Below are 26,929 nucleotides of genomic sequence, written 5' to 3' on the forward strand. Positions count from 1 at the left end.
ACTTATAATCTCATACGTTATGATTAGTTATATTACTCTGTAGATTTGCGGCGACTACTTACTACCACAGAAAAACACTGATTTACCACTGTTGCTGGGGAGATGCGATGGGAGTTTTGTTTTACACTATTAATACAAGTAGATTACCACTTGTGGTGTGCTGGGTTTGGCTGTACAATGTACAATGTACAATGTACAATGTACAAGTTAGAAGCGTTAGAAGCGTCTATTTAAATGGTTTCATTAGATTTCTAGATTGGTATTAATTATTCGGTTTTATGGTTGAATTTGACGTTTTGTAGTGCGAAAGTAAGGGAGTCTATCATTATTTTGTTTTGTGTTCCTGTATCAAACTATTAGTTGTAAAGTATTCTTAGATATTAATCTTGTGATAAATAAAATGGTTTAAGTTAAATTTCGTATCTTGATCCGATCTCTTATTTCGTATATTGATAGTACATACTATGATTTAATAATCTCTTATTTCTTATATCTGGTATTTTGTGATGAAACACGTCTTCTTTGTAATGTTGTATTTTAACCGTTTGTATCGTATTTTGTTGGGAATTGTGTCTTTATATTTAGATTTGTTGATTATTATTATTTTTATTTCATTTAACAGTAAACCTTTTTATGACAGCTATTAGATACAAAATCAGGTTAGTACTTAGATCTATAATTATAGTAGTCGTATACAGAGTTCACACCGTCCTGCCCCAGAACCTCGGGCTATTTATCAGACATCATGTTTTAAACGGATCAGGTTGCTGACGAAAGCTATCATATTATTATTATTGTGTACTTAATCTGACAAATATGCTGTGTTATGTAGAACTAAAATATCAGAATAGTGTTTTCAAGATAATGTACGTGTTGTTAAATTTATACTTTTATTGATGTAGAAAAGTTCTTCCTGTTTCGTAACCAACCCTCTTTTAAAACGTAATCAATGTTGATGTAGAATAGTTCTTCCTGTTTCGTAAACAAGCCTCTTAAACGTAATCAATGTACGAACTATTACAAGTACAACCTTGCAGACTTTGTAAGGTTTTCCAAATATCCTCCCAGTTTCCAAGCTCTCGCTCTCCCCGTGGGAGTATATGTCATTGCCGGAGCTGGGGCGTGCTCCCCTCATTAAATCATTATGTAATTGACACATCCTTGTCGTCATGCCGCAACATTTAGCGGAAACACTCGAACACGCGGGCGGTCGCGACCCCCTAACCAACATGCTGATCATTGTTTATCTTTAGGAATGAACCAGCCGGTATTGTGGAATGTGGAGAGCGTGCCGTGTAACCCTGACCCATGCTCGGATCTCACTTAGTCCCGGGTCACTCCCTCATAGTGCACAGCCTCCCTCTAATAGTGTCCCACATTGTTGCGACCTGTTGAGCTACTTGAACCTCCCCCACTGGGTTGGTGGGGACTTGGCCAGCAGTTCCGGTATTGCAAAGAGACTACAGACGATAATGAAACAGGTGGGAGTGAGAGAATGCTCTCCCTCTCGTGCTATTGTCAGGTATTTCTCTCAACCTCATGATAATTAACTGGAAGGAGGCCTAAAATTAGGTCAATGAATCAGAATGATATGTTGGAAATTAGGTCAGTGAATAAGGGTGATGTACCATTATTGTGGATTGTTATCAGTTCGCTGGGCGCTGAGCATGACTTCCCTGCAGGATTGCAGCCGACTGTGAACATTGACAATAGCACAAAGAGAAACGCATTGTTTTCAGATCAACTGTTCGCAGCACGTGCAGTGAGCCGCGCAGTCACGGGGCTGTCACGCGCGTCGTTGTCACGTGACTTCGCCCACGTGTCAGTCTAAATGAAGTGACAAGTGCCGGAACAAAGCCGGGTATTGTACAAGAAGTTGCTACTTGAGATTTGAGCGAGAGAGCAGTCCAAACTAGTCCATACTACACTTTGTTTCCCACAACTCGAGAGTCGAAGTGATATTGTCGGAGGGTTTGCCCAACGGAAATGATGAAGGTAAGCAAAAAAGCCTTTTTCTTTGTTTGTAAAATGTAATTATTCGTGCATATTGCAAGTGTGTTCATAATCATATAGCCCTTTTTCATGCTGCACTAATGTAAACTCTGGAGATATTTACAGTTTGAATCATGTCTTGATATTAACCTGTCCGCGAATCATTTTATAATTTTTTTGACCGCTATAATCAGTCAAAAGTTATTGAAAACATATAAATAATGCAACTTCGTCTAGCTCAAACCGCTAGACTCGGTCTTTTTATACTTACGTTAAATTTTCAATAATTCTTTCGGTGCCTTTATCTCTTTTACTACCCGCCGTAATGTCTATTGAAAATTTAAAAACAAAATTTACCATCAAATTGAAACATGGCCCTAAATAAAGAAAACTTGGTTGCGTAATAGTCATAAAGAGAAATTACAAGTGCCTTCAAATAGAATTTATCATAGACTTGTTTCCAGACTATTAAATCCTTTAAAAGAAAAGCCTTGTCGGTAAAATTAAAGAGCTTGCAGCTTGCTACTTTGTTATAATCATCATTTAATCAATTGATTAAGTTATTATATGTATAATCATTAGTTCATGCCAGGCTTTTGTTAAAACCTTTCTGTTGCACGATGACAATGATAATGTGCTTATTATGACAGACCCGCGAAGTCTCGAAGGGGAGTTTAGTCCTTTCACTATTGTCCCTCGTTTTGACCCTTCCCCTAATTTATGAAATAACAAATGACCGTTAATTAGAATTATAATTGGTGGACGAGGAGATTATAAGCAGATGCTTTTCATCGCCAGAGCATGTTAAATAGAGTTCCGTTATGTTTCGCACTGGCTCTCTCCTAAGTTTCTGGCTCTCTCCCAAATTTTTGGGATAGGGCACTTGTCATTCCTGCTCGTCCTTTTTTTCGTGCAGACTTCGAGACTCGTTTATACTAAACTTTAGTAGCCTTTCATTCGATATTATCCCTGACTAAGTTCGGCTACTCAGGAATTTGATGACAAGATTTTAGCATTTTTCTAGACTTCATGATGTGTAATTCTTCACGTTGACCAGGCAAAAATGCGTAATAAAGTTCTCAAGAAAATATATGTTTACGTAAACTATTCCTTCTTCATTGAAGTCATCATGTCAAAGGATTAGTGCTTTTAAAGCGCGATTCTTTTAAAAATAAGACAGACTTCTGTATCAGCATTGTAATGGTAAAGGGGCGAAATTTGGTGTCTAAATTTCTCTGTTGACCCCTGGCACTGGATTGAAGTGACAAATGCTCCTGTTTAACTTGGAATAGATTACAAATTTCCCGATCAAAGACAGCTACCAAATCTTTAGTATTAATTTCCTTTTGTATTCATCATCTCAGATAAACAGTTAATGAATTTATGAATGATTTAACAAAAGAGTTATCGGCCGGGAGTGGGCCGGGAGTTTATGTTCTGTCTCTCTTTTAGCCTTTGAAGTGCCTAGCGATTGGGTGGGATCAGGTCACGTGATAACCTTCGAAGTGGCGAGTGAGACCCGCTCGTTATTGTGTTATTGTGTCCCGTTAAATCCCTCGGGTATACGTTCACATGTCAGGGATAGAGACCAGGTTGGTGTCAGGGAGGGAGATGTTGTGAAGGTTAAAATATTTTTAAAAGTTCATGTGTTATTAAAGTTAAAATAGTTGAAACTATGAAAGTTGGAATAGTTGGAATAATTGGTTACTTTTATACTTATAGGATGGTAATTGTTTTAGTTCGCTTTTCATGGGAGCAATTCTATAAATCCTACAAACCTACATTTTGAATACCTTTGTCCATGCTGTCAACACTGCTTAAATAATTTAAAAAATTACTGAATACATCAATATTGTGAAGTTGCATTGAATCCGCGACTAAATATATAATATATATGTAATAACGGAAATAAGTATATATATTAAAGTAGTAAATATAGTACGTGATAATGTGGAGCTGCACAAAATAGCATATCTATTATTTATCATACATACCATATTGATAATCATAGCGTTCTATTCTTGTCAACTACATCGAACTACCGTGGCTTGTTATTACTCCATATAATGTGCATATAATGTGCATATAATGTGCATATAATGTGCATATAATGTGCATATAATGTGCATATAATGTGCATATAATGTGCATATAATGTGCATACTGTATATAATGTGCATATAATGTGCATATAATGTGCATATAATGTGCGTTAATTGCACCATAGCCCTCGTTTACTTATAACTTTGTTAGAAAGCGTGGGTCAGTTGTTAGCAACAAATAATTATTTTATGTATAGGTATTATTAGTATGCATCCTGAACTATGCATTATATATTATGGACTTTCTGTTGTTCTAGATATTGAACAGAGACTTGTCTAGACAAAATGTCTGAGAACAATCTGAAAATGCACGTGCTTAATATCCACTTCATCGCATCCAGCAGCTTCCTTCATTAAATCTTAATAGTTCCTCAGCAAAAGTTTCCCTTTCGCAATTACATTGAATGCCACCCGATCAGTTTTTGGTTTTGAGCACTAAATCGCACAGTTTATTATTCCAGGGGAGTGGTCCCTCGCTCTCAGAGGTCAGGACACTAATTCCAGGTGTTCTCACCACATACCTAGCATTCCTTACCACTGTCCACCGAGACATTTCCCACGACCAGCAGCTGAAATGTGTTGAGAGCCGCTGAAAAGGCACTTATTATAGTTTATACCCCTGTTTAATCACCAACTACTCGATAATATCTACATTATGTCATTACGTCAATAAATTCCACTGCTATCGTAAAATACCCCATGTCAGGTATCTTTCAACAGCATATTACTGGAGCAGATGTGAAACTGTTGAAATGAATAGCAAGATGTTATCGGCATATTTTACCTGATTGTTGAAATTAGCTGCTAAATGCAACAAAAGTGATGCCTCTACAGTTCCCGCGCTTATTGAATATTTGGAAATTACGTCAATAAGTTACGATATCTAACTCTGGACTAGTTGTCAGTTTAACGATATATATGAGCTACAAAATGATATTACAGTTAGATAGTCCATTTGATCATAATATACACCTAATTGATGGAGATTAGAGAATTATGTAGTTTTACTAGAAATATCTGAGATATCAAGAAGAGGCTGTTTGACTTTAAATCACTGTAAATCACTGTAAATCACTGTAAATCACTGTAAATCACTGTAAAGCATCAGATTGTAAACCATCCACAGCGAAAACTGCACTTCCTAAGCTAATTGTACTATATTTCGGTCTAATCTTCTCTTTGAGTAAAAAAGCTCTTATTACAAAAAGTAACTTAATATATAGCACCACTTTCGAATCAACCACCAAATCCAGCAGATTTGTAAGAAATCTGACATAAACCCGGCTCCCCAAGTAAACAGTGTTCAAATAGATAATAGGTTTAGCTGCAGTACATGCTGTATGTGCCCCAGGTATACGAAACTTAAATCATATAGGAAACTAAGGCTGAGTAGTGAGTACCGTTGACAGCACCAGCAACTTTTACCTGGTAGTTTAAAAGTTACAACAATTGGATGTGCTGCAGACTGCTCCAGGAGCAGGGTAGAAGTGCAGGAACTGTGCCGCACTGAGTAGAAGTGCAGGAACTGTGCTGCACTTCTACGCTCTGGATCCAGGAAAATTGTACTGGCATTTGTTCAATTATTTAGAAACATTAATTATGGTACGTTACTAGTATAATTTGAAGTGTTGTAGAGCTGCAGGTTAAAGGTGCACTACTATGGGACTGAGCGATGTTCAGGAAGATATTCCGTTAAACGTTTGCGGAGGGAATCTAATACTTGCTTACTAAGTTTTACTGAGTTATAACTTTTAGTTTACTAACGTAATTTCTAATAAAAGTAAATGAAACTTTTTAAGTGAATTTGATTTTCAGATGATAAATCGTTTCATTTTCATTGGACTTATACTACTAGTACATACTTCTTGTCTAATGTCCATATTCATTCCGATGACTCAAAACATAATATATCCTCTATAATATATCCTATACTTAATTTTGAGTTTTAAAGTCATTGACATTAAACGATCGCGGCAGAGACTTTATGACATTCTAATTGTTTTAAATCGAATGTAATCAATCTGACAAAGTTTCAATTTCTATCAATACGGCAAATGCCTTGAAGTTGCAGAGTCCAATTATATTATAATCATATTTATAATTGAAATATAAAGAATAAAATGCATATTTACACAAAATCCCGGCCAATCTTCCATCGGACACATGAGTTAGGGTAAAACATTACGTTACTATCATACCCAATCATTTAAGACAGTCGCAATATCCCCAAAGTGTGACAATTCCCCGATAGAATGTTCAGCTCTTTTATTAGACCGATAATCAAGCCCTGATCAAAAGAGATTTTACGTTTACCCTCCATTTTAGCACGTCTCAAAAGGTTTCAAACTCCTTTATGTTACCTCTTCAAGGTTCTTTTAGACGTTCTAAACATTATAACTGTCTTTGAGCGTTGACTCAAAGGGTTGTTATGATAGTTAGTAACGACATTTTATTTAGGCCTTTTGTCAGACTTGGGGATTGGAGAAGGATACGGTTAACGGCCGGGAGTTTTTAAGTCCGACTTGTGAAAAGAATCGCAAATATTTGTAAAAATATGTTGTCATGATTTTACACTCCACCAAAAACCTTAATATCAGTTAAAGAGCAATATTTTGTAAATAATCCTCTAAATTAACCTACAGTTCATAATTTATTTACCGGCCGTAATTATTCTGCGGTCTTAATCCCTAATAGTAATTCACTTTATGACACATAAGTGTGTTTACCGTGTCCTATAAATCAGGAGCCCCTTCCATTCTTCCAATTGACATTTTTTATAAAAACATGTTTATAAAAAAGTCAGGATTTTTATTCCCACTTCTATTCAGTTATGAAGAATAAATTCTGGATTACTTTGGTATTATACAGCGTCCTAACTGCTAAAACCTTAAGTTTACCGACCAGTTTTGCTCCTCACTGTGCGAGGGATTATAGAGCTACCCTAGACTCCTAGAGCGTGCCGACCGAAACTGTAACAATCCGACAACTTAGATCATCTGAGACAATTGGGACATATCTCCAAAACAACCAGGATGAAAAACATGTTAAAACAGTCTTGGCACGGAGAAGCTGGCTGTAATTAAACATGTTGGTGACAGAGGTGATGGAGTTGAGTTGGGACAGCAGTTAGTTCTGCAACTGTCCCCAAACGGGCCTAGCAGCGGGACTGATAACGTCACCTTGTAACAGATTGTTGCAGAGTTAGATACATATCTGAACGGAAGCACGCAGGAAGGTATATCTTGCCAGCTCAGAGTGGGGGATTAGGACACCAGAACAGCAGACTTCTCTTGCCTCTGACTCATAGAGAAATATGTTAAAATGGTATGACTTAGCCCGGTCAGGGGCTAGATGATTAGATGACATATTCCAAGGACCCACGGTTACTTTATCTGCTTACCGTGTTTAATATAACAGTTTAAGATCGAGAGATTTGCAGAGCACATATGGTCACGTCATTTTATTTATTAAAATGTCATCAAAATGTCAGTCGAATAGATTATGAATACCTTCGTGTCAACGCCAGCCGAACTGTGACATAATCTCTCGGAGAAATGTGAGTGAGCATCTATCCGAGCGAGCAAATAGCAAGGCTCGCTCCGACAATTTACTGACAATTTACAGATATATCAGACGGATATGACCTTGATTGAGAATATGTAGTACTTAGTACTTACAGCCACCACTTACAAAAGTATGTCACCTCATGCTTGAGTTAATAGTAACACCGGTCTCATAAGTGCTGCTTCTCTTACCCTAACTTAATATTCGTAATAATATTTACCTATAGTAGACTAGTAGAGGATCAGGAGTGTTATATATATACCGTCTTAAACGATCTTTTAATTAACTGATGTCATATGTCTCAACGCCCAGGATGAAGGTTATTGGTTGATAATCCTGATCATGATATCCAGTCCTGCATATGTTGGAATTAGCTCTTAGCACCTGCGATTCCTCATCGTGGACGTCATTTTTGCATTCTTGGGTCCTGTATTGGCGGGAACTTTTTTTCGTGTCTTAAGTCCTCGAAATTTTTAATTCTGAATCCCACATACTTGGACTTGTATGTGGTGTCTTGGCCGTGTTTTTGGCCGTGGAGACAATCCGTTTAGGATTGATATATTGTTATTACCTGTTGGCCTGTCTTGCTTTTCAGATTGAATTATTCAATTTAAAGTTTTGGCTCACACTACGGAGGCGAGATTTTAATTTTATCGTGTTTTTTCGTGGAATTGGGACCTTAGTCGTCTGCCGAACAAATAATCTCGTTCAAAGATAAAATTTTTCTTTAAATTTTCCCATAATAATATTGACGTTGTAAACCCCTGCCTGGTGCTAAAGCAATGCCAGGTATAAGTTCTGAGCATTTTATATCAGTGCTGGATATCTTATCTCTAAGTGCTTGATACAGAAACACGATATCTTCGAGTCAGGACCTTCACAAACTGTTATGTTACCACTTACCTTTCTATGGTTTCCTGCATTATCTGGTGTTTACGTGTGAGCGTGGATAAGTCTCAAGATTACAGTGTTTTAATGAGTGTGGAATGCTTTTTAAAGAGAAGTTAAACATTGTTTAACGTGTTTTCCCTTTTTTTGTAGTTTAACTTATTAAAAATTGAGGCATCTCACTATACTAGTTCATTTACTGTTCTTACTCATTAAACGATAAAACATCATTTGCCTTATAACGATAAAACATCATTTGCCTTATCAAACAGAACTCACTGCCATCATCGAAGCTTGTAAATATCTATCAACTTACACAAACACACATATCATCATATGGTCAGACAGTCTCTCCTCTATTCAAGCTATATCCTCACCTTCAACGAGGAGTAGAACCACTAGAGACTGCTACGACACCCTCAATACACTCGGATCCACTAACACCTTAGAGATCAGATGGATAGCAGCACACATCGGATTGTGGGGTAATGAAAAAGCAGACGAGCTGGCCAAAAATGGCACAACCAGTGAATCCACTTTGAATTGCCCAATTCCACAATCTTACATCAAACGCCTGATCAACGACAAAGTCACAAAACTTAATCAAGAATCATGGATTACTAATGGTCCCAGACACACTAAACTAACACTTGGACATAAAAACATCAACATCATCAAAAATCTCAACACTACTCTCAGTAACAACAGACAAAATTACAGAACTGCAGTGCACCTCATCACGGGACATTGTGGCCTCAACAAACACCTACACACCATTCACAAATCAGACACAAGTGCTTGTCCTAAATGCGGCGACGGAGAGGAGACTGTCTCACACTTTCTCGGACAGTGCCCGGCTATTGCCCAAATAAGAGGTCAATATTTCCGGGACTACTACCTCTCTGTCAATGACATATTCGACAACCAACACATCTCCACCATTGTCAACTTTACAAACCACACTAAACGCTTAGTGGTGCCGGAGGAGTTGGACCAGACAGGTGTAACATAGCGACTACTTTAACGCCGTCTTGTTTCGCCCCTCTCTTCCACACTCAACCACCACTTAACCGTTTATCTTTAACACACCCCACAACACTTACCATCATCCGTGATTACACATCTTGATTCCACTGGCATCCTCCCACAGGACTGCCATACCCCAGAGGTAGGCAAAGCATCCATATGCTATCCTCTCGTGGGCCAACCAGGCCCAGCCTCTCTATAAAAAAATTAAAAAAAAAAAAATCATTTGCCTCACTTTTCTTTTGTAACACCCGAAGACAAGTTCTTAAAACATGGTTAGTTTAAAATGTATCCATTTACAATATTTTAATTTTTCACCTTCCAATCGAATTTCCATCTGCGACCAGGACGCGATTACAATATTTGTTTCCCTATTCTTGTTCCAATTTTCCGGTGTATGTCGCAGTCGCAGGTAAGTTATGAGTGAGAGCACGCCGGGCATCGCCAGTCAAACTCCCATTCCACAACTATAAATAGATTTTTTTTCTTAGCTGCGACTGCGGTTGGAAGAAAATTATCTCTTATTATCACTATTTTATGAATCTCAACGTTGATTGAGTGTGGAATTTTTTAATGGATTTCTTAGTAATAAGGTCCCCAGATAAATCTCATAATTAGGTTTAATTTTCAAAACCTATCAAAAGATAATTGCCACTTGGAAACATCATAATATTATCATATTAAAATTATTCACTCAAAACATCAAAAAACATATAAGAGAATTGTCAACGGTAAACACCATTGTTCCCATTGTTTACGATGCCGATCTTACGATGCCGATGTCGGTATTTTCTTTTTATCTTTTTTTCACTTCCGTTTTTGCAAACCCTATTTATTAATGACCTGAACAAAGTCACGTCTCCCGCCTATCTCCTGGTTTTACAAAGCAGATTTCAAGTGTCGACCTCCGATCTGTAGCCCTACAGCTCCCACAGTCCCACCAAATCTCACACAGCAGATATTTTCCCAGCCCATAATCACAGTTCCAGGGTGTGGTGACACTACAGAGACATCTCACCACTATTCTCCTTCCCGTGAAAGGCACCAGAATCACCACCATCAAACCAGAGCCTCATGATCTCCGAGATCCCACCCCCAAAACTCCGGCGCCCCCTGCTGGCCCGGACACCCCCACCATGACTTGCTCCCTGTCTAGATCCCCTGTCTGCCGAGTACTCAAGTTATCTTAATGAAGGAGCACGTGTTGTGTGATTCTACTTTGTTGAGCCGCGCGGCGTGCAGCTGCTCCTATGGTGTGTCTGGAGTATCGTCTGCCTGGCACGGTTGACTGGAGGGTCTACCTTGTAAAAATATTAACGTGTCGAGTCGCTCCGTTCCATCATTTGGGGTAATAAGGGAGACGGAAAATGAAGGGAATTACTTTTCGGTCGGGGTAACAATCGCCTGTGACATGCACACACCAGTGACATAAGACAAATGTTAATCTGTTTACTAAACTTGCTCGATCTTTCAGGAGTCTCATGCTAGCATTGCTAGGGTCGTACTCATGATGATTTGATAGTTAAATCGCTGTCTGCGGATTTTAAATTGAGTTACGTAGCTAAGTAATACTAAATCAGAACGCTTCATGTGAAGGTCCGGATTTTGCAACTTTTGGACTTTGCGTACTCGTCACCAAGAGCTCCAACTTGATATGACGTCTTGTTAAGCGCTGGGACCAATAAACGAGTCACTAATTGCAACATTTGCTGTTTGCTGACAGCCCTCTAGCTTTCAGCTCCCTTGAGATGTTTCAAATTCCTCCGATCGTGTTAAAATTGTTACTGGGAGAGTTTAAAAATATGAGAGGCCTTGTAGGTGTTTACTTGCTGCGTATCGAGTCAGCGCTGAAGCCATGAAACTTACAGGAAGAGAGATGTTTAATGTTTGCTGAGGATCTTATAATAGAATTACGCAATGGTAATATGATATGAAAGAGGTTGAAAAGGTGATTAAGTGAGCTGTAGATTAAATCTGACTATTGCACCAAATTTGAGAACCTTGTTTGAGTAGTATCCCCAGTATGTCCGCTGTAACATGCATGACATGTATATCATCCCCCCTGGATCCCTCCTTTGTGTCCGAAGAAGTTTACCGAGCATTTTGTTGGAATTCGGATGGAATTTGGCCGGCTGGACCACCGCCCAAGTTCAGGGTAACCTAGTTACGTTGTCTGCACCCCGTCAAGGTAGACAGGTCAGAGAGGGACCGCTTTCAGCGCTCAACAGCTCTGAAACGTGAGCAAGATATCATGTGACCGGTGACGTAACCATGACGACTCTGTCGCACGTGTCAGCTTCTCTTACAAACAAAGCAGTCACGTGATATGTCAGCTGGATGGGAGCTCCTGGGAGGTTGCCTCTCTCAACTTTATGACGTACTTTTGCTGTATTTATATAGCAGCGCAGGCCAGAGAGCAACTATTCCACTCCAACACAACTGCAAACGTTCCTCCCGTTATTCTTGCTGACACACACCAAACCTTGACTCGTTACTGAGAGACCTTTTTGTGTATTTGTACTTGCTTTGATTTTAATTGTTTCTATTTGTTGTTGTATATTTCGCTAAATTATTCACAGACTCCTAACAAAATGGTGAGTACCGTTGACAATTCTTTTCGTTTAACCATTTCCTTCACACCACCCATGCAGACATCAGCGCGCTTAACCAATTTCGTCATTACAAAATTCTTCTAAATTTACCACTCATCATGAAACGGTGGGCTATTTAAACTTCAGAAACAAGGTTATTTTCTGAAACAGTCGAGTTTACACCGAACGGAATGCCCACTAATGACACCATTAAATGACACATTAGGAGGCATTCAGGCTCTACCCCCCCCGGATTAAACGAAATTATTCTCACACAACATCCGGCAATTCTGGTGATCGGCACACCCTCAAATTTTATCAATTGTTGACTCTAATTTTACAAATCACAAATTCCACATTTCCACGAATCTTATAAATATCAGAATGGCACACGATCGCATTTAAGTTGCTTTCAAATTTGGTCATCTCCCACAATTCATTTTCGCACGTGTGGGTCTGCCTATCTTTCATTCTTAGAAGGCTTCCTGGCCGGACGGTTGTCTAGTCTAGATTACAGTATTAGACGGTTCGTAGAAACTTTCATTTGAACCTTAGATAAGTGATTCCGCGAAGCTCGCTCATCACTTCCTTTATAGGCACGATTCATTTCCATCACGGCCATTTCATGATAGCATTATTCCTGATAGCCACTATGTTGTTATACAAACATGGATTTCATTATTGATGTTATATCTTCGGTGATGTTTTCGAGTCGTCTTGAAAACTTTTGCTTTTGAGTTTTTCCAGCCAACTGAACATGTAAACTGTAAGGTGACTTTAGTCAATAAAACATTGCTCCTTCATAATATAAATCATTGGATGAAGTATAATATAACACGTACCAGTGTGACGTTACTTCATGCATTCCGGAGGTTCCACCCTAATACCATCATAATACCATTGTAATGCAATTTATCGGCACACAATGACAATATCTAGGATTATGCATGGTATCAAATGTCGCGGCGGGCGTTATTCTAGAATAACCCTACCCCAGACTCCCAGAGCCATGTTTTGTGCTATTTTAATATTATGTCAATTCATCTGAAGCCATTGTATTTACATATCTAGATCTGGTGAAGTTCTCCTTGTGCTTGTCTTTTGTAAAGCCCCACCTTTTTAATTTTTGTTGTTCAGAACACAAAATATCCAATTTCAATTAACAAGCAGTTTAAACCATCACGTTTAACAACACCCCGACACCCAATCTAACAATCACAATATGGTCACTGATAACATCACCGGTAATTACCCCTCATTACTCTTCACTACTTCTCATAACCCGCCTAAACCCACCGTAATTACCACTAATCACAGTAATTACCACTAATCAACTCCAATAACTGGTAATTGGTTGCATTACAAACACCACGTCACAACTGCATGAAGCAATACTTCCCTCCGCAAGCAATACTTCCCTCCCCTCCCCACAACACCTGTACATAATACAAATAACAGCGTGGTTTTTATACTTATCAAGATAGATATCATACTCCCGTCACTGGTATACCGAAATCAAATCAGCTTGAGGTAACCACCACGCTGATTATACCCCACGTGACCAGTATTAGGGTTATTATACATGCCAGCTATTACGTGGTTCCCCTGATTACATTACCCTTTCTTTGAAACCTCCATTTTCAGCTCACTTCTAATTTTTCATAATTTAATGATAATCCGCCGAGCTCCAGGACGCATTGTTCACATACCAATACGTACGGTTTTATTATTTTTGAAGCTGGTTAACTGGTTAAGCTGGTCGGTTGAGTTCCTTGTCCCGGTACGTGGTACTATTGATAAGGGGACCTGTTGCACGTGGGCTGACTGGGCCTTGGTGTAATGTGGCACGCGCTCAAGTGATGCTACAAATTCAGCATTCTTGGCAGCCTTCCCTGGTGTCTTTTCTGGGTTTTATCTTGCCTTGTTAGATGTTGTATGTGCCGATATTTTTCTGTGTTTTTAAGATTGAAGTTTAGATATCTCGTCCTGGTTCTGGGCTTTCAGTTGGGATATTGGCACGAGTCCACATAGCATAGATATAAATCATCTAATGGAATTCAGGGTGAATACCACCGGAATTCCCTTTAAATACCTAAGGATTTTCTATCCTGATCTATTAACTGTGATCATCATTTAAACGATCATACTGAACAACCAAACCCTTGCCGCAAAACAGATATTTGCCGCCAAATACCACGGATATTTTCCATTCTTCCGATGACTGGAGCCAGTAGTCGTCTACAGCAACACGATCTAAAATATCCTAATGACCGGTTCACCCCCGGTTCAACTTCCAACATAGTTCATCCTCTCTTATGTTCATTTGATTCATCCCTTCTTAATTCTTATGTTCATTTGATTAGGAACAAACGATGTGAAGCACATGTGAAGCACATGTGAAGCACATGTGAAGCACATGTGAAGCACATTTCATCTTTAATCAATCTTCACCCCAATGACCGGTTCACCTCAATGACCGGTTTAACTTCCAACATAGTTCATCCTCTCTTATGTTCATTTGATTAGGAACAAACGATGTGAAGCACATCTCATCTTTAATCAATCTGAGGGTCTAGCCGAATTCCGCTCACTTTTCACGTGAAACGACCCCTTGTTCAGCCAATCGTCTCACGTGTAACACCCGGATTCACTGAAGGACACAGATAAGAATTGCTGGATTGTAGGTCTTCTTCCAATCTAACAAAGGTGGTAGGTCACTGTACCGGGAATTATAAGAGTGTTCTGATTTCTCGTTAGTTTCTTGCCGGTGCATGTTCCTAATTTAGGGGGCAGGATTAACCTGGATACTCCTCTCCTGCCTTCAGTCCTCTTCTTCCGTTTTAAGTTTCGCAACGATTTTAACATTCAGAATAGCCCCCAAGCTATACTAGCCCTCTGCAGACTCTTGACATCCTATCAAATATGTTGTGCAACAAATGGTGCCCACGTTTCTTTACGCCTAGTAGCTGGCATGCTGACCGCCTATAGTAACTTCGTAACTGGCATGTTGCTGTGTTGTCTGCATTTAATGATAACAACGTAACAGAGCCACGCCTTAACCACTGAATACTCAAGTTCTGTAGGGCAATTGTTCTAGAATTTCTGTTGAGGATCTCCTAAAGTAAGTTCTATAATCACGTACATTACTCCTCCCAGCCGCCAGTACGTGATCTGACTCACTACGTGATACTCAGCCATGTCTACCCAGTACGTGTAATTCCGCTCCCGAACCACTGATAGAAATTTCGGAGAGCGGCGCTGTAACACGATCCAATGGTTGAGTGTTACGACTTACGAGTGACATTTCTGTAGAGATAAACCCCGTCTAATATCATAGACAACGCTTAGAGAAACATAGAGGTGTTACGGCTGTCATTTTCTTTGAAAAACACACGTCTAGGAAAAATGGAAATTGTGACTTTTCCCCCATAGTGACACATAACACAATGGAATAGTTGAGCGAGATGGGATACCGAGCAAGTTCTCATTACCAATTGAGACGTACCACGACCCGGATCACTCTGACAATACTCCGCATATTGGCATTACAATAGCTGCACAATTTCTCTTCGTTATTTTGTGGAAAGCAGGTGTAGCCATTGTGGCTGAATTGCTTGAAAATTGCGAAATAGCAATTGCAGCTGGAATCTGGATGCCAGAGTGCGCTGTCATAGTTTGGGTGATGTGTGTGCTATTTGCAAGTCATGATGATGCGCTGAGTGCACTGTGTGCGCTGTGCACGCACACTTTCAGTCACTTGCACTGAATGCACTTTCTACTGTAATGATCTCCTACATCACGTGACTTTGATCTCCTACACCACGTGACTTTTATTGAGGTGTTTGTGGTCTGAATGGCATTGTCTTGCAGCGTGGTCAGTACTGTGTAAATATAACAACTGTGATATATATTTATACATTATTTGTAGCAACAATCCACCCGCAACTCCTTGGTGTTCGATATTTTTGATTTTCCCTGAGCTTGTTTTTGTCATTGTGTGTTTATAACCGGATAGGTCTGTTCACCACACATTACCCCCGCGGGAGTTCTGTACTCAATAGTCTCCCTGGTCACGGAGTGAGACTTCAGTTGTAACTTACCCGTTGTTAAAACGTGGTTGTTCTTTTGAGGAGGGTAAAAACCGACCCCGCCCGCTGCTCTATGATCTGTCTTTGATGCAAGCTCTGGACCTGCAGGGAGGAGGATGAGAGAGGAGGAGAGAGAACACGTGGAGTTGCTTACTTTTGTGTAGTTGTGGTTGTCTCTCTCACTTCTCCTCTTCTTCTTGTCTCCCCTCGCTCTTCTGAAACACGTCCCAGTATTATCGGCTAGAAATACTGTCTTTAATGGCTTTACTGTCAGCAATGACGTACCGTGGGAAATGTAACAAATTTTGCTTTCTTACAGCTCTTTTTTACGCTTTTTAAACCTGCCTTTTTGTTGAATAGCCGTTTTGTTGTGCTGTGGCCGGGTTACATGGTCAATTGTCTCTTGTTCGTTTGAAATATAGCTCCGAACACAATGAGTGCCCACATCAGTTGAAAGCCTCTCGCTTATAGTTGGTCTTTGCTCTGCAGCCAGGCTATTGTTCAAAAGAAATGACTAAGAACAGTATGCGTTGTTTTTATCACTAAAAAGTAAACGTTACATTGTTTACTGAATGGTATTTCTGACGAACGAAGTGTTCAGATATTCGAGTTGAGTAGTCAGGTATTTGGAAGCTTAGCCAGAGTCTGCAAATCCTGCAGCATAGTGCACGAAATGGTAATAATGCTAGGAAATCGCCGAAACGGCAAACATTCAGCGTTATTCTACCTCCTAAAAAATGTAGCAGCTGGCAGCACGCCAAACTATTCCATCTCACAGCAGTAAGATCCTTCTCGGATACTAGCTATTAATTTCTCTCCAGATCTAAAAGTTTTGTGTCACAAGAAGATATTGCTCCTTTTTTGTGAAGATTAATGTCCCCGAACCTGAGGGTTCTTTTGTTTGTCCCGATGGTTGAAGGCTGGCTGAACGGAGTAAATACGGCTAATCTGGCATCCCTTCCCGGAAACGGTGCAGCTCGTAAGCCCTCGTAAGCCTGTAATGTTCTAACGAGAGATAGGGGCTCGGACGTTCTGCCTAACATTAGGTCTCCCGTTTTTTTGGTAGCATTTGTATGCTAGGTTGCTCTCCAGAATTCCATCCGATTATTAGGTTTGATTTGGCGAGTTGTTGTTATTTTTCCAAGTATCTTATCTCTTTGTCACTGGACAGACACTGGCACTGAAAGCACGGTCCATGACATCTAAATCCGGCCCCGTCTGAAACCCTAGACTTGGAATATGTCCAGAACCATCATATCTCCGAGATACTCTCCAACAACAGATGTTCTGCTCCATCTCTAATCCAATGAGGTTCCAGACCCTTGTTTGGGCGTGTTTGAGGGTACAACCACTTTGATATCTCCTTCCAGACGTGATTAGATTTTACAGGGCACGCTCCCAGGATCCGCTCAAAGGCGACCGAGGTCGGACGGGTAGATTAGCACCTGACTCGGAGAGACATCCTGCTAAAAATAGGACCCCGAACTCTGCCAGCTGGGCTATTTAAAGCATCAATGACCTAGTAGCCGATTTAAATCGGCTTGATCCAGTCGAATTCAGATCAGTTGGATGACGGGTTCAGGGTGTTTGGTTTCCAGTGACAGGAAGTTTGTGAGATCGTCCAGGGCCTAGGGTCGCCAACCTCTGCTCTCCAGAGGTTACAACCTGTTACCTCCTCTACTCTGCATAATCTCTCATTTTGGATCAGTGGGATTTTGTTTTCTTCTTCTATAGTTGGTGTATATATATACAGTATAGTTGGTATGATTCATGAGCACCTTCCGCGATGTGACCTAATTTTGTCGGATTGATCGTGATTTAACGATTTTCTGCATCCGCAATGTACCTCTTTTTAATTTGTGGGCCCGGTATAACTGAGAATTACGTAAGCGATATCCTGTAATTCCTCCTGGCGTACTTTAATAATTTTTGCATCCTCTTAAGCGGCAATATGTTTCGAATGGCGTTTTTCTAACTTTGATTACCTTATATAAATAATGAAACCGCAACATCTTTAACTTTGACTTCATATTTGATTAACTTTCGTTTTATTTTCAATGATCTAGTTTTATAAGCGCAGGTCCTTTGCTTCGATGTCTTAGTTGGGTTGCGTTTGTAAACGTGTACACTGTAAAAGTGCACGGGTATTCCGTACAAGTGTTTATTAAGTGTGTATTAATAGTCACACCATTGTGATGATTCTAAGAAATTCTTATAAAGAATTTCCATAGGAAAACCTATTTATTCTCGAACAAACGGAATTATTTTCTTGATAATTTGACAGAGAAACCATTATTTACCTTGTAATCCGTGTAGTTAGATGAGATACTAGACGATGCGATAACACAAACCTGCTACATTCATGCTTTTTAGAAATGTAAGTGTGGGGATGTCACGTGCGTTGTCACGTGCGTAGTCATGTGACTTATCATCCATATTTTACATCTGATTTTTTCTATCATGTCAGCATTTTCCTGACGCACTACTCACAACCCAAATGTGAGGTGCTTTTTCCGCGCTCATTATGCGTCAAGCAAACAAAATTACTCTTCGAATTAGTCGGGCGCAACGAAAAAAACTCGTACTTGTAATTCAAACATAGGACTGATCGAAGGGGGGAAATTTCAAATTTCAGCTTATTTGTAATTATATGAATTAATAAGTTGAAAAACGCGTCCGCCAATATTGTGCTGGTTGCATTCCGTCATTTGTGTGGCTTTGTGGTGGGAGACAATCATACGACAGTCAACGGCAGCACCAAAATAATTAACAAGTAATTAATAATTACCTCGTGCGGCTATTAATAGTAACAGGGAACAGCACGGCTCAATTATCACCCTCAATAAATAGTTTTCAGCGTGTTGAACAGGGTTCCTTTTTTTGTATTTTTTATCATTGGTTTTTTTTTGTTGGATTTTGTTTTTTTTTGTGATTGATTAATTAACCGTGTTTGGTATTATTTGTTGGAATTGTTTGTGTTATAAGTAAAATAATAATGGTAAGCAAGATGCATGGAATTCTTTAAGAATCTTTAGGATGTGGCCGGGACCTTAAAAATGTTTCATATTCACGTGTGGGGTATATTTGGTGCCATCCAGCGGCTTAGCACGGCGTTTAGTTAAGAGTTAATACTTTAATAGGTTTGTTATGGTCCTGCACGAGATGAGAAATATTTAGCCTTGAATAAATGTGATATTTTGTAGAAAATGGGGAGTGGTTGAGTCGCTATGAATGCTATTAAACGTGATGATGATTGATGGCGTATATGTGACAGATTTTTTGTGTCGTAACTTTTTATTTGCGGTTATTTCGTTTTCGTTCAGTGTTTTTTTCATCACAAAGTGATGAACTTTGGATCTCCGAAGATTGCGAATAATTTTGAAATGTTTTTCTTACCTTGAAGTGATAAAATGGTAAACATTGAGGTAGTTGTAAAATTTTGGAAACATTTGCCTGGCTTCACGCGAATTCATATAAATATAACAGTGTAACTCACAATTCACACATTTATTTCTATATTCGATTCAATTGATAAACTTTCAGATTTCAATAATGATCAAGTAACTAGTTTTCAAACCAGCAAATAATTAAATTTTTAACTTACATTATGTTAAATTAAATAAACTAACACATCAATTATTTCAGATTGGTATTTTTATTATAATTGGTAACTACGTTGCTTTGGTTACTCTACTCGCGTTACCAGTCCACGCCAAGTCCATACGATCTGTAGAAGGTAAGTCAACTTAATTTTGTTGATTACTATTCTAAAATTTTCCTTATTATTCTACGACATTATTTTAAGATTTAATGTGATATTATAGCTTGCACTGTCTACAGTACTAAAAATTAGCAGATATAAAACGTCCACACTTCCAATTTACAATTCCGCCACCTAGAAACTTCTAAAAGGGACTGAAATTAGGGTGGGGTAAAGTTATCCCCTCCCCCAGGCCCCGGGCTACTGTACCATACAGGCCCGATTACCTACCGGGCAGTTAAAGGTGTAGAATATCACGTAAAGTGTTGTTTTTGTGACAATTAGCAATGAAATTTATAATTAAACTCCGCAGCAGTTCTGTTATATATTAAATTATGGGTGGGGAACACCATTTACTGCCAATAAAGTTAGAATTGTTAATTTGGTTAGAAAGGCCAAACCTCAGGAGAGTCACGTGCTCGGGTCTCGTTGCTGTGGCAACTGTTTTCAACGGCACGTGATGCATTTTAGTCAGACCTGGGCTTTACTTTTAAAATAGATAATTCATCCATTTTCCATTAATTTCCATCCATGCAATTTAAGTCGTTCGGCTGCATTAATTAATTAATTCGTCCAAATTTGATGCATCTTTAAAATAGCTCTACAATCTGTAGTGCTAATTAAATCTGGTTTTAGACCGAATCGGCTGTGGTTAAGTGGGTGGTGGTTAAATTGTTGGGATGTTTTATAAAACTTAAAACAACTTTGCCGGCACGTATTTGAGTATTTGGTATGTCAAGCTTATGTGGTGGCATAGAAATTTAGTACTCACGACAAGACTGATCATCAAATGTTTCTGAACTTCAACCAAGAGCCAAGAACTTAACTTTGGCGATCAACAAATTAACCATTCAAAATATGTTTCCAATCATGAAGTTAAATAAATTATTAACCTAATTTATTTCCAGTGGAAGCCCCGATGTGCAGGCGACATGGTAATCACCTCTTAGAATTCCTCAACAAACCCCACCAGGTTAGTGACCATTTGAACGAGTAAAATCTTAGAATTAATAAATAAAATCGTTGATGATCACTTAATCAACATTTAGTTACTGATTAGTTGTATTTTTGTGATACATTCAAGTAATAATATATTCTCCTCAGATGATCGTTACTGGAATTGACTCTAAATTCCATGCATTCGCCGAGAAATATATCAAACAAGACCCTTCATTGAAGAGCAAAGACTTCTGGCTCTTCGAGTAAGCAAGCTTCAGAATTTCTTAGCCTATTTTACAATCTTTGATTTTAACCGCATGTTTTTGATAATTTATCAGTTATTGATACCGTGTCCAAATAGTGAAATTGTTCCCGCTCCTCCGATCCCTGTAAATCCTGTGGTCCCAACTGTGGTCCCAACTGTGGAACCCGAGAGTGAAAGCGAAACTGAAACCGATCCAACTGAGAGTGGAACAGAGAATGGTGATGACATAAAGGGAGAAACTGAAAGTGATGTTGACCCAGATGGCAGTGGGGAGATCGCTCTGGCAAAGTTGTTAGGGTTAATGTTCCAAGCGGCGGGAGGGTCATTTGACACTATAGAGTAAGGACCAGGCTGGATATTCTGAATCTCTACCATACAACCCTCGAGTGCTTCTTTAATGACAATTCTTGTGAAAAATTCTTCCTGAGTTTCGCGTTCTTCAGAGTTATTCATTGAACGATCTGTTCCTACTTTATGCTCTTTTGTAGTAAGTTAGTACCAGTTACTACCAGTTACTACCAGTTACTACTAGTTACTACTGCTAGTAACACAGCTGTGCCTCAACTCTCCTTCTCGAAAAACGTCATTTCACTTGAAGATGAGTTTATCATGGAAAACTACCATTGAAGGACTGGCTAAACTTAAACCCTGTAATACCAGAAGCTGTATACATAGAATCTCAATTCTCATTCAATAGTCTCTTTCCCTGCTACTTCTTTTTACGCTCTAATTAAATGATAATAAACCCATTTTATTTGCAGCTTATTCTGAAAGTTTCGTCACTTTATCACAACAACAGACGATTTTAAATCGAACATTCCATTCTAATATGCTGCATTTTTCAGAGAGACCGACAGTGTAAACGAAGCCAGATTAAAGAGACGATTGGATAGCGACGACAACTGTAAGTATTTTTCAAATAATTTTACCGAGTTTTGCCTTCACTTCACTTTCGCTTAACTGCAGGCTCCGGGTCATTTTATCATTCACTTAAACCGACGGAATCTTATCTTAACCCTTTTTTTACATACATTTTATACATTTCAACCCGTTGTTAATCACGACAATGACGTTAATCCATCCTTTTTCTCAGCTCAAACGAAAATGTTGAATAGTAAATTTCGTAAGTCCACGGCAGAACACGATAGATTAACACGCCCTCATTTATTATTGAGATTACTGAAGCCCTTCTTTTAGAACCATAAAGCCTCAACTCTTTCATCTTTTTGCCCTGCGATTGGGTACAAAAGATAACAACTTGTGGGAACCATTTACTCAATTTAACTCCGGAAAATGTAACTGATAGTTCAATAATACCGAACTTACAACGAGCAATCGACATCTCATAAATATGATATAAACTATCATAACGCATGTCACCTTTAACACTTCATTTCTCGATTTTTAGCCCAAAATACAGAAATATTTCTTTAAAATTTAAATCCCGCCCAAGATTGGTGTTGTGGTTATAAATATAAAGTCCTTTTTTGAACATCAGTTTTGAGAGATTCTCTTAATCTTCATTCTCCTTGCACAAGTACCCAAAAATATAATATTTAATTTAATTTAGTATTTTACTAATTATCTAATTAATAGTAGCTCTTCCTGCAGACAACTACAGACTGTGCAAGAGCGACCCTGTGGTTGAGCGAAGATTCGACAAGTTCCCATTTATCAAGATCAGCTGGACTTGCAAGAAGAACACTCGACTAGTCAAAAATGTAAGTATTTTACAGCTGTAAATTCTGTATTTAGCTACTTTTTATCTTTTCTTTTAAAATGAAGCAATAAAATGTATAATTAATATGTACTGCTTTGCCGAGATATTGCGACACTGATAAAGTTACATGACATAACCAATAACCAACACTTAATCAGCACCTCATTACCAAACATATAAACAGTTAAACTCGTTTAAAAACCCTGTTTAAAACCTAACCGATAACGGCGGTCGAAAACTTAAAACCCTCAATATAATGATAATATCGCTTATCTCATCACTCCCTTCCTTCAGCTTGATTTCGAGTGTATACCCGTCCAAGAGGAACGGCCCATTCTGAAAATCTCACACGGTTGCCTGACCTTCAACACGGCTGCTGACGAAAGCTGGGAACACAGCACCGAACTGGTTAACACCGGATGCCAGGCTATCCTAAAGCTTAAAGAAGTCCGGCCCTGATGATGCAGAACTGCTCGTATATTTTTGCGGGTTTCGTGTTATTTTGCGGTGTATCGCATGGTAAAACCCGCGGCTGTATATTTTCGGGGACAGATCTTTTTTCGGGTACGGACTGATATTTTAACCTTGGCATGGGCTGGTTGACTCGCCTGGTGCGGAGATGTACGGCTTTCAAAGTCTTCTCCTTTAAACGTACGGGATGGTGAAATTTTACCGCTTTCTGTCCCAAAGAAGCGGTAAAATGGGTCACCTTGTCTTTCACTTGAAGGGTAAACCTTCACCTAGTGGTAAAAGTTTACTTCTTCTCACAACAGTTCAAAAACTTGATTGACACCCAGTTTATGGGGGAGCCTTTGGGGGCCGGCAAAGTTATTACATGCTTTTCAGTTTTTGAGTTATATTTGTTATTTATTTTATTTAATCCGGTTTAATCGTATACAGTATTGTGTCAGAATTCCCGCCAGAGTTCCTGATTTTATGTATAATAATTAATTAATTATAATTAGTTAATTAATTATGACAAGGGACAGTATCCCCCCCTGTGAGTGAGTGTGTGAGCGTTAACGTGTGTGATCTTTTGTTTGAGATTTTTTCTTTTTCACGTTGTCACGTTTCCTCGAATTCCCAACAATGCCGCTACAGTCGATACAATCCTCGTGATCCTGTCTGTGTAAAAAGGGAGGAAACGTGGCCCGTGAGTGTGAAAGGTATTGATTAATTAATTAATTAATTAATAAGTGAGAGCGAAAGGTATTTTCTGGTTCCGTGGTAATGATTTTGCCTTCGTTTCATGGACGTTCCGCGACCGATTGTAATGTGGCTACTGGCAGCGAGGCGATGCACGTGACCCATGACACGTGACGCTGATATTGTATCTGATTGGTTACTTAGTTACAAAGCGGTTACTTAGTTACAAAGCGGTTACTTAGTTACAAAGCGGTTACGTGCCAGGATCACAACATCGCCTCCCAACCAGTAGCCACATACTCTACCCTACCGATATGTGAAAGCTCCTGTTTGATTAAGTTTGTTGTTATTTCATTATTTTCTGAGAGTTCTTAGAGCCCCTGTATCAGACAGACTTGGGAGAAGACTTGTACATTTTGCTGCAGATGATGATATATGCAGATGATATACAGATTTATGCAGATAGATTTATGCAGAAATTACTGTTTTTAGACCTGTCTCATTGTGTTTCGGGGTTAGATTATGAAGTTAGTGATTTTAGTTATAGCCTTATTTGGATCCGATCTCTCTCGCAAAAGTGTTAATCTTGGATTTTCGAAACGGTTCCGTACTTGCATGAATTATTTTGGGAACTTTTAATTTTCTTGAAGGTACATTTTGGCCCCTTTTCTCAAAACAATTTCAACATGAAAACCATAGTTTTTTTGTGGGCTAAAATGTAGCTTAGAACAGTAATAGGTATCCTTCTAACACTTGATTTTCAGCAAAAATACATAGCAAATAGATTCTAATTACTTCTTTCTATCCTAGCAAACCATTTTCATCCTTTCGAAAAATTTTTATCTAACAGACATTGGTTGATTAAATTAAATAATTTTATTTAATTTCTAGATATTGCATTGTTTCCCTGTTATATTTTACCCTGTTATAATTTATGATTGCTAAGACTATTTATATACTGTAAATTTATAATATGACTGCCCTCCACGTTGCTCAAATGAACTCTTTTACTTCTTCACTAACAACATAAAACAAGTATAAAATTATAAAATGTAAACTAAACATTTATAGAAAAATATTAATAAAAACAAAATTTCACAAAATTTATGACTTAATACTTAATAGGGCACATAAACCGATGTCCCAAAATTTCCGGATTCATCAGCTCATATAATTGGAACTCCAATCAGTGTATCTTGTTAACTTTTAAACGAAAACTGCACCCAAATCTTTACTGAAAATTATAATAATAATAATGATATTGACATTAAAAGTAAAGATACAATAAATATTGTAATAGACAATATTAGATTTGGTTGGAGAGGCGATTCATACACAGTTTAGGCTCTTGAATTCTTCGAATAAAATATCATCTTTGGAGAACCTCCTGAATGGAATTAAGTTAGACTCATACTTAGGTGGAACAAAACAGCCTTAAACACAAAAATCCCAAAATTTACGTGAAAATTAATATGAATGGAAATCTTTTATTGTCATCAAAAATTGCTAACATATTGATAACGTAATATGTGAACGACCCCTTAATCCTTATTATAGTTGAAATTGATTTATACAGGAAATATTGAAACCCATGCCAATTTTATATCACATTGAAATACTGTTGCAGGTTGGGGCAGGAAAAGTGAATTTCGTCACATTTTGGTAATTAAAATTAAACTCAGCATTGTTAAACTTGAGTTCTGATTTGCTGAACAATATAACCTACCAATAATTCCTGGAAGAATATTGAATTCTAATTGAGGTACAAGGTATGGTTCTTCAAAATAAGGTCAAGAAATGTAAATTTCGCCACATACGTCATTGTAAAAGTTAGATGCATTGTTTCCAAATTTAACCTATTTACGATTTTGTGACAATGTTAACATCAACTGCCCTTAATTTGAATCAACTGTATCCGTGTATCATCCTTATATAGAGTTTTCCCGCCGTCCAAACCAAAATCAGATATAAATGATTTCGGCAAGTCGCCCAAAATTTCAAATTCCATATAATGTGACAGAATTTACATCATTTCCCAATAACCAAGTGCCTGTTTTTGCTAACTTTTCAAAACAAAATATTTTAGGCCTACGATTGGTCGAAGAACAATCAAATAATGAGTTGAAAGGGTTTTGAGGACACCTCACAGTAGAAAAGAGGTATCGTATTCTGAGTGTCAAAGTTTACGAAATATTGCCTTAAAACCGTTCGATCCCTGCCCTTTAACCAATGTTTTATCATAATTGTTAGATTGACCTAATGATTAGGTCATAATCTACTATATTTTAGAATATATAATGCTAATTGGGCAGCTATATGGTTAACAAATAACACAGTCACAAAAATGTGACATTTTTTCATGATAGTGCCTAACAACAATACATTTTATTTCTGAGCAGTGCATATATGGGAGTATGGGTCACGTGGCTAATGTTCACAACTTCTGAACACGTTAAATTAATAGATGCTAAAATTATGCCACTTATATCGTCGGAACTCGAAAACGCTATTTTTTTGGTTATATCCTCAAACTTCAATGAACTGACTTAGTGTAAGACTTATCACTATCAGCATCAAATTTAAATTTGCTCCTGTGTCCATTAAAATGTTGTCCATTAAAACGTTGTCTGACCAAAATATGTGCTCTCTCCTAAGTTACTAACTGCACAAATACTACACTGAGCAACATAATAACATATATATCACATTATTGTCTCTACAGTTCAAACTCATGTCCAAAATAACTTCTTTTCTTCGAATTCATAGTCTTATCAGTTAATTGCTTTTGCGTCGGTTTAAACAGCTCTCACTGTGTAGCAGATAATATACTCGTGTATATTAAACTGGC

The 26,929-nt window shown here is 38.3% G+C and overlaps 2 protein-coding genes across 9 annotated transcripts in view; both read left to right on the forward strand.

Moving 5' to 3' along the window:
• LOC134825247 (dnaJ homolog subfamily C member 27-like) overlaps positions 1-26,929 on the forward strand; it is a 96,711-nt gene that overhangs the window by 8,028 nt on the left and 61,754 nt on the right. The window lies entirely within an intron of this gene.
• On the forward strand, positions 1,255-25,079 carry LOC134825268 (uncharacterized). 6 transcript variants are annotated; one of them, XM_063837421.1, is made up of 9 exons: positions 1,255-1,522; positions 1,740-1,995; positions 19,897-19,987; positions 20,920-20,984; positions 21,116-21,213; positions 22,061-22,119; positions 22,309-22,338; positions 22,827-22,936; positions 23,230-25,079. In XM_063837421.1, exons 2-9 carry the CDS (start codon positions 1,987-1,989, stop codon positions 23,392-23,394), a joined length of 627 nt encoding a protein of 208 aa, XP_063693491.1. In that variant the 5' UTR covers positions 1,255-1,522; positions 1,740-1,986; the 3' UTR covers positions 23,395-25,079. The 6 variants fall into 6 exon arrangements, with proteins under 6 accessions (XP_063693491.1, XP_063693495.1, XP_063693492.1 ...); XM_063837425.1 differs by lacking the exon at positions 22,309-22,338; XM_063837422.1 differs by lacking the exons at positions 1,255-1,522; positions 1,740-1,995 and adding an exon at positions 12,001-12,166.

The sequence above is a fragment of the Bolinopsis microptera genome, chromosome 13, assembly GCF_026151205.1.
Source record: "Bolinopsis microptera isolate Bmic1 chromosome 13, MBARI_Bmic_1.0, whole genome shotgun sequence".
Taxonomy (NCBI): Eukaryota; Metazoa; Ctenophora; class Tentaculata; order Lobata; family Bolinopsidae; genus Bolinopsis; species Bolinopsis microptera.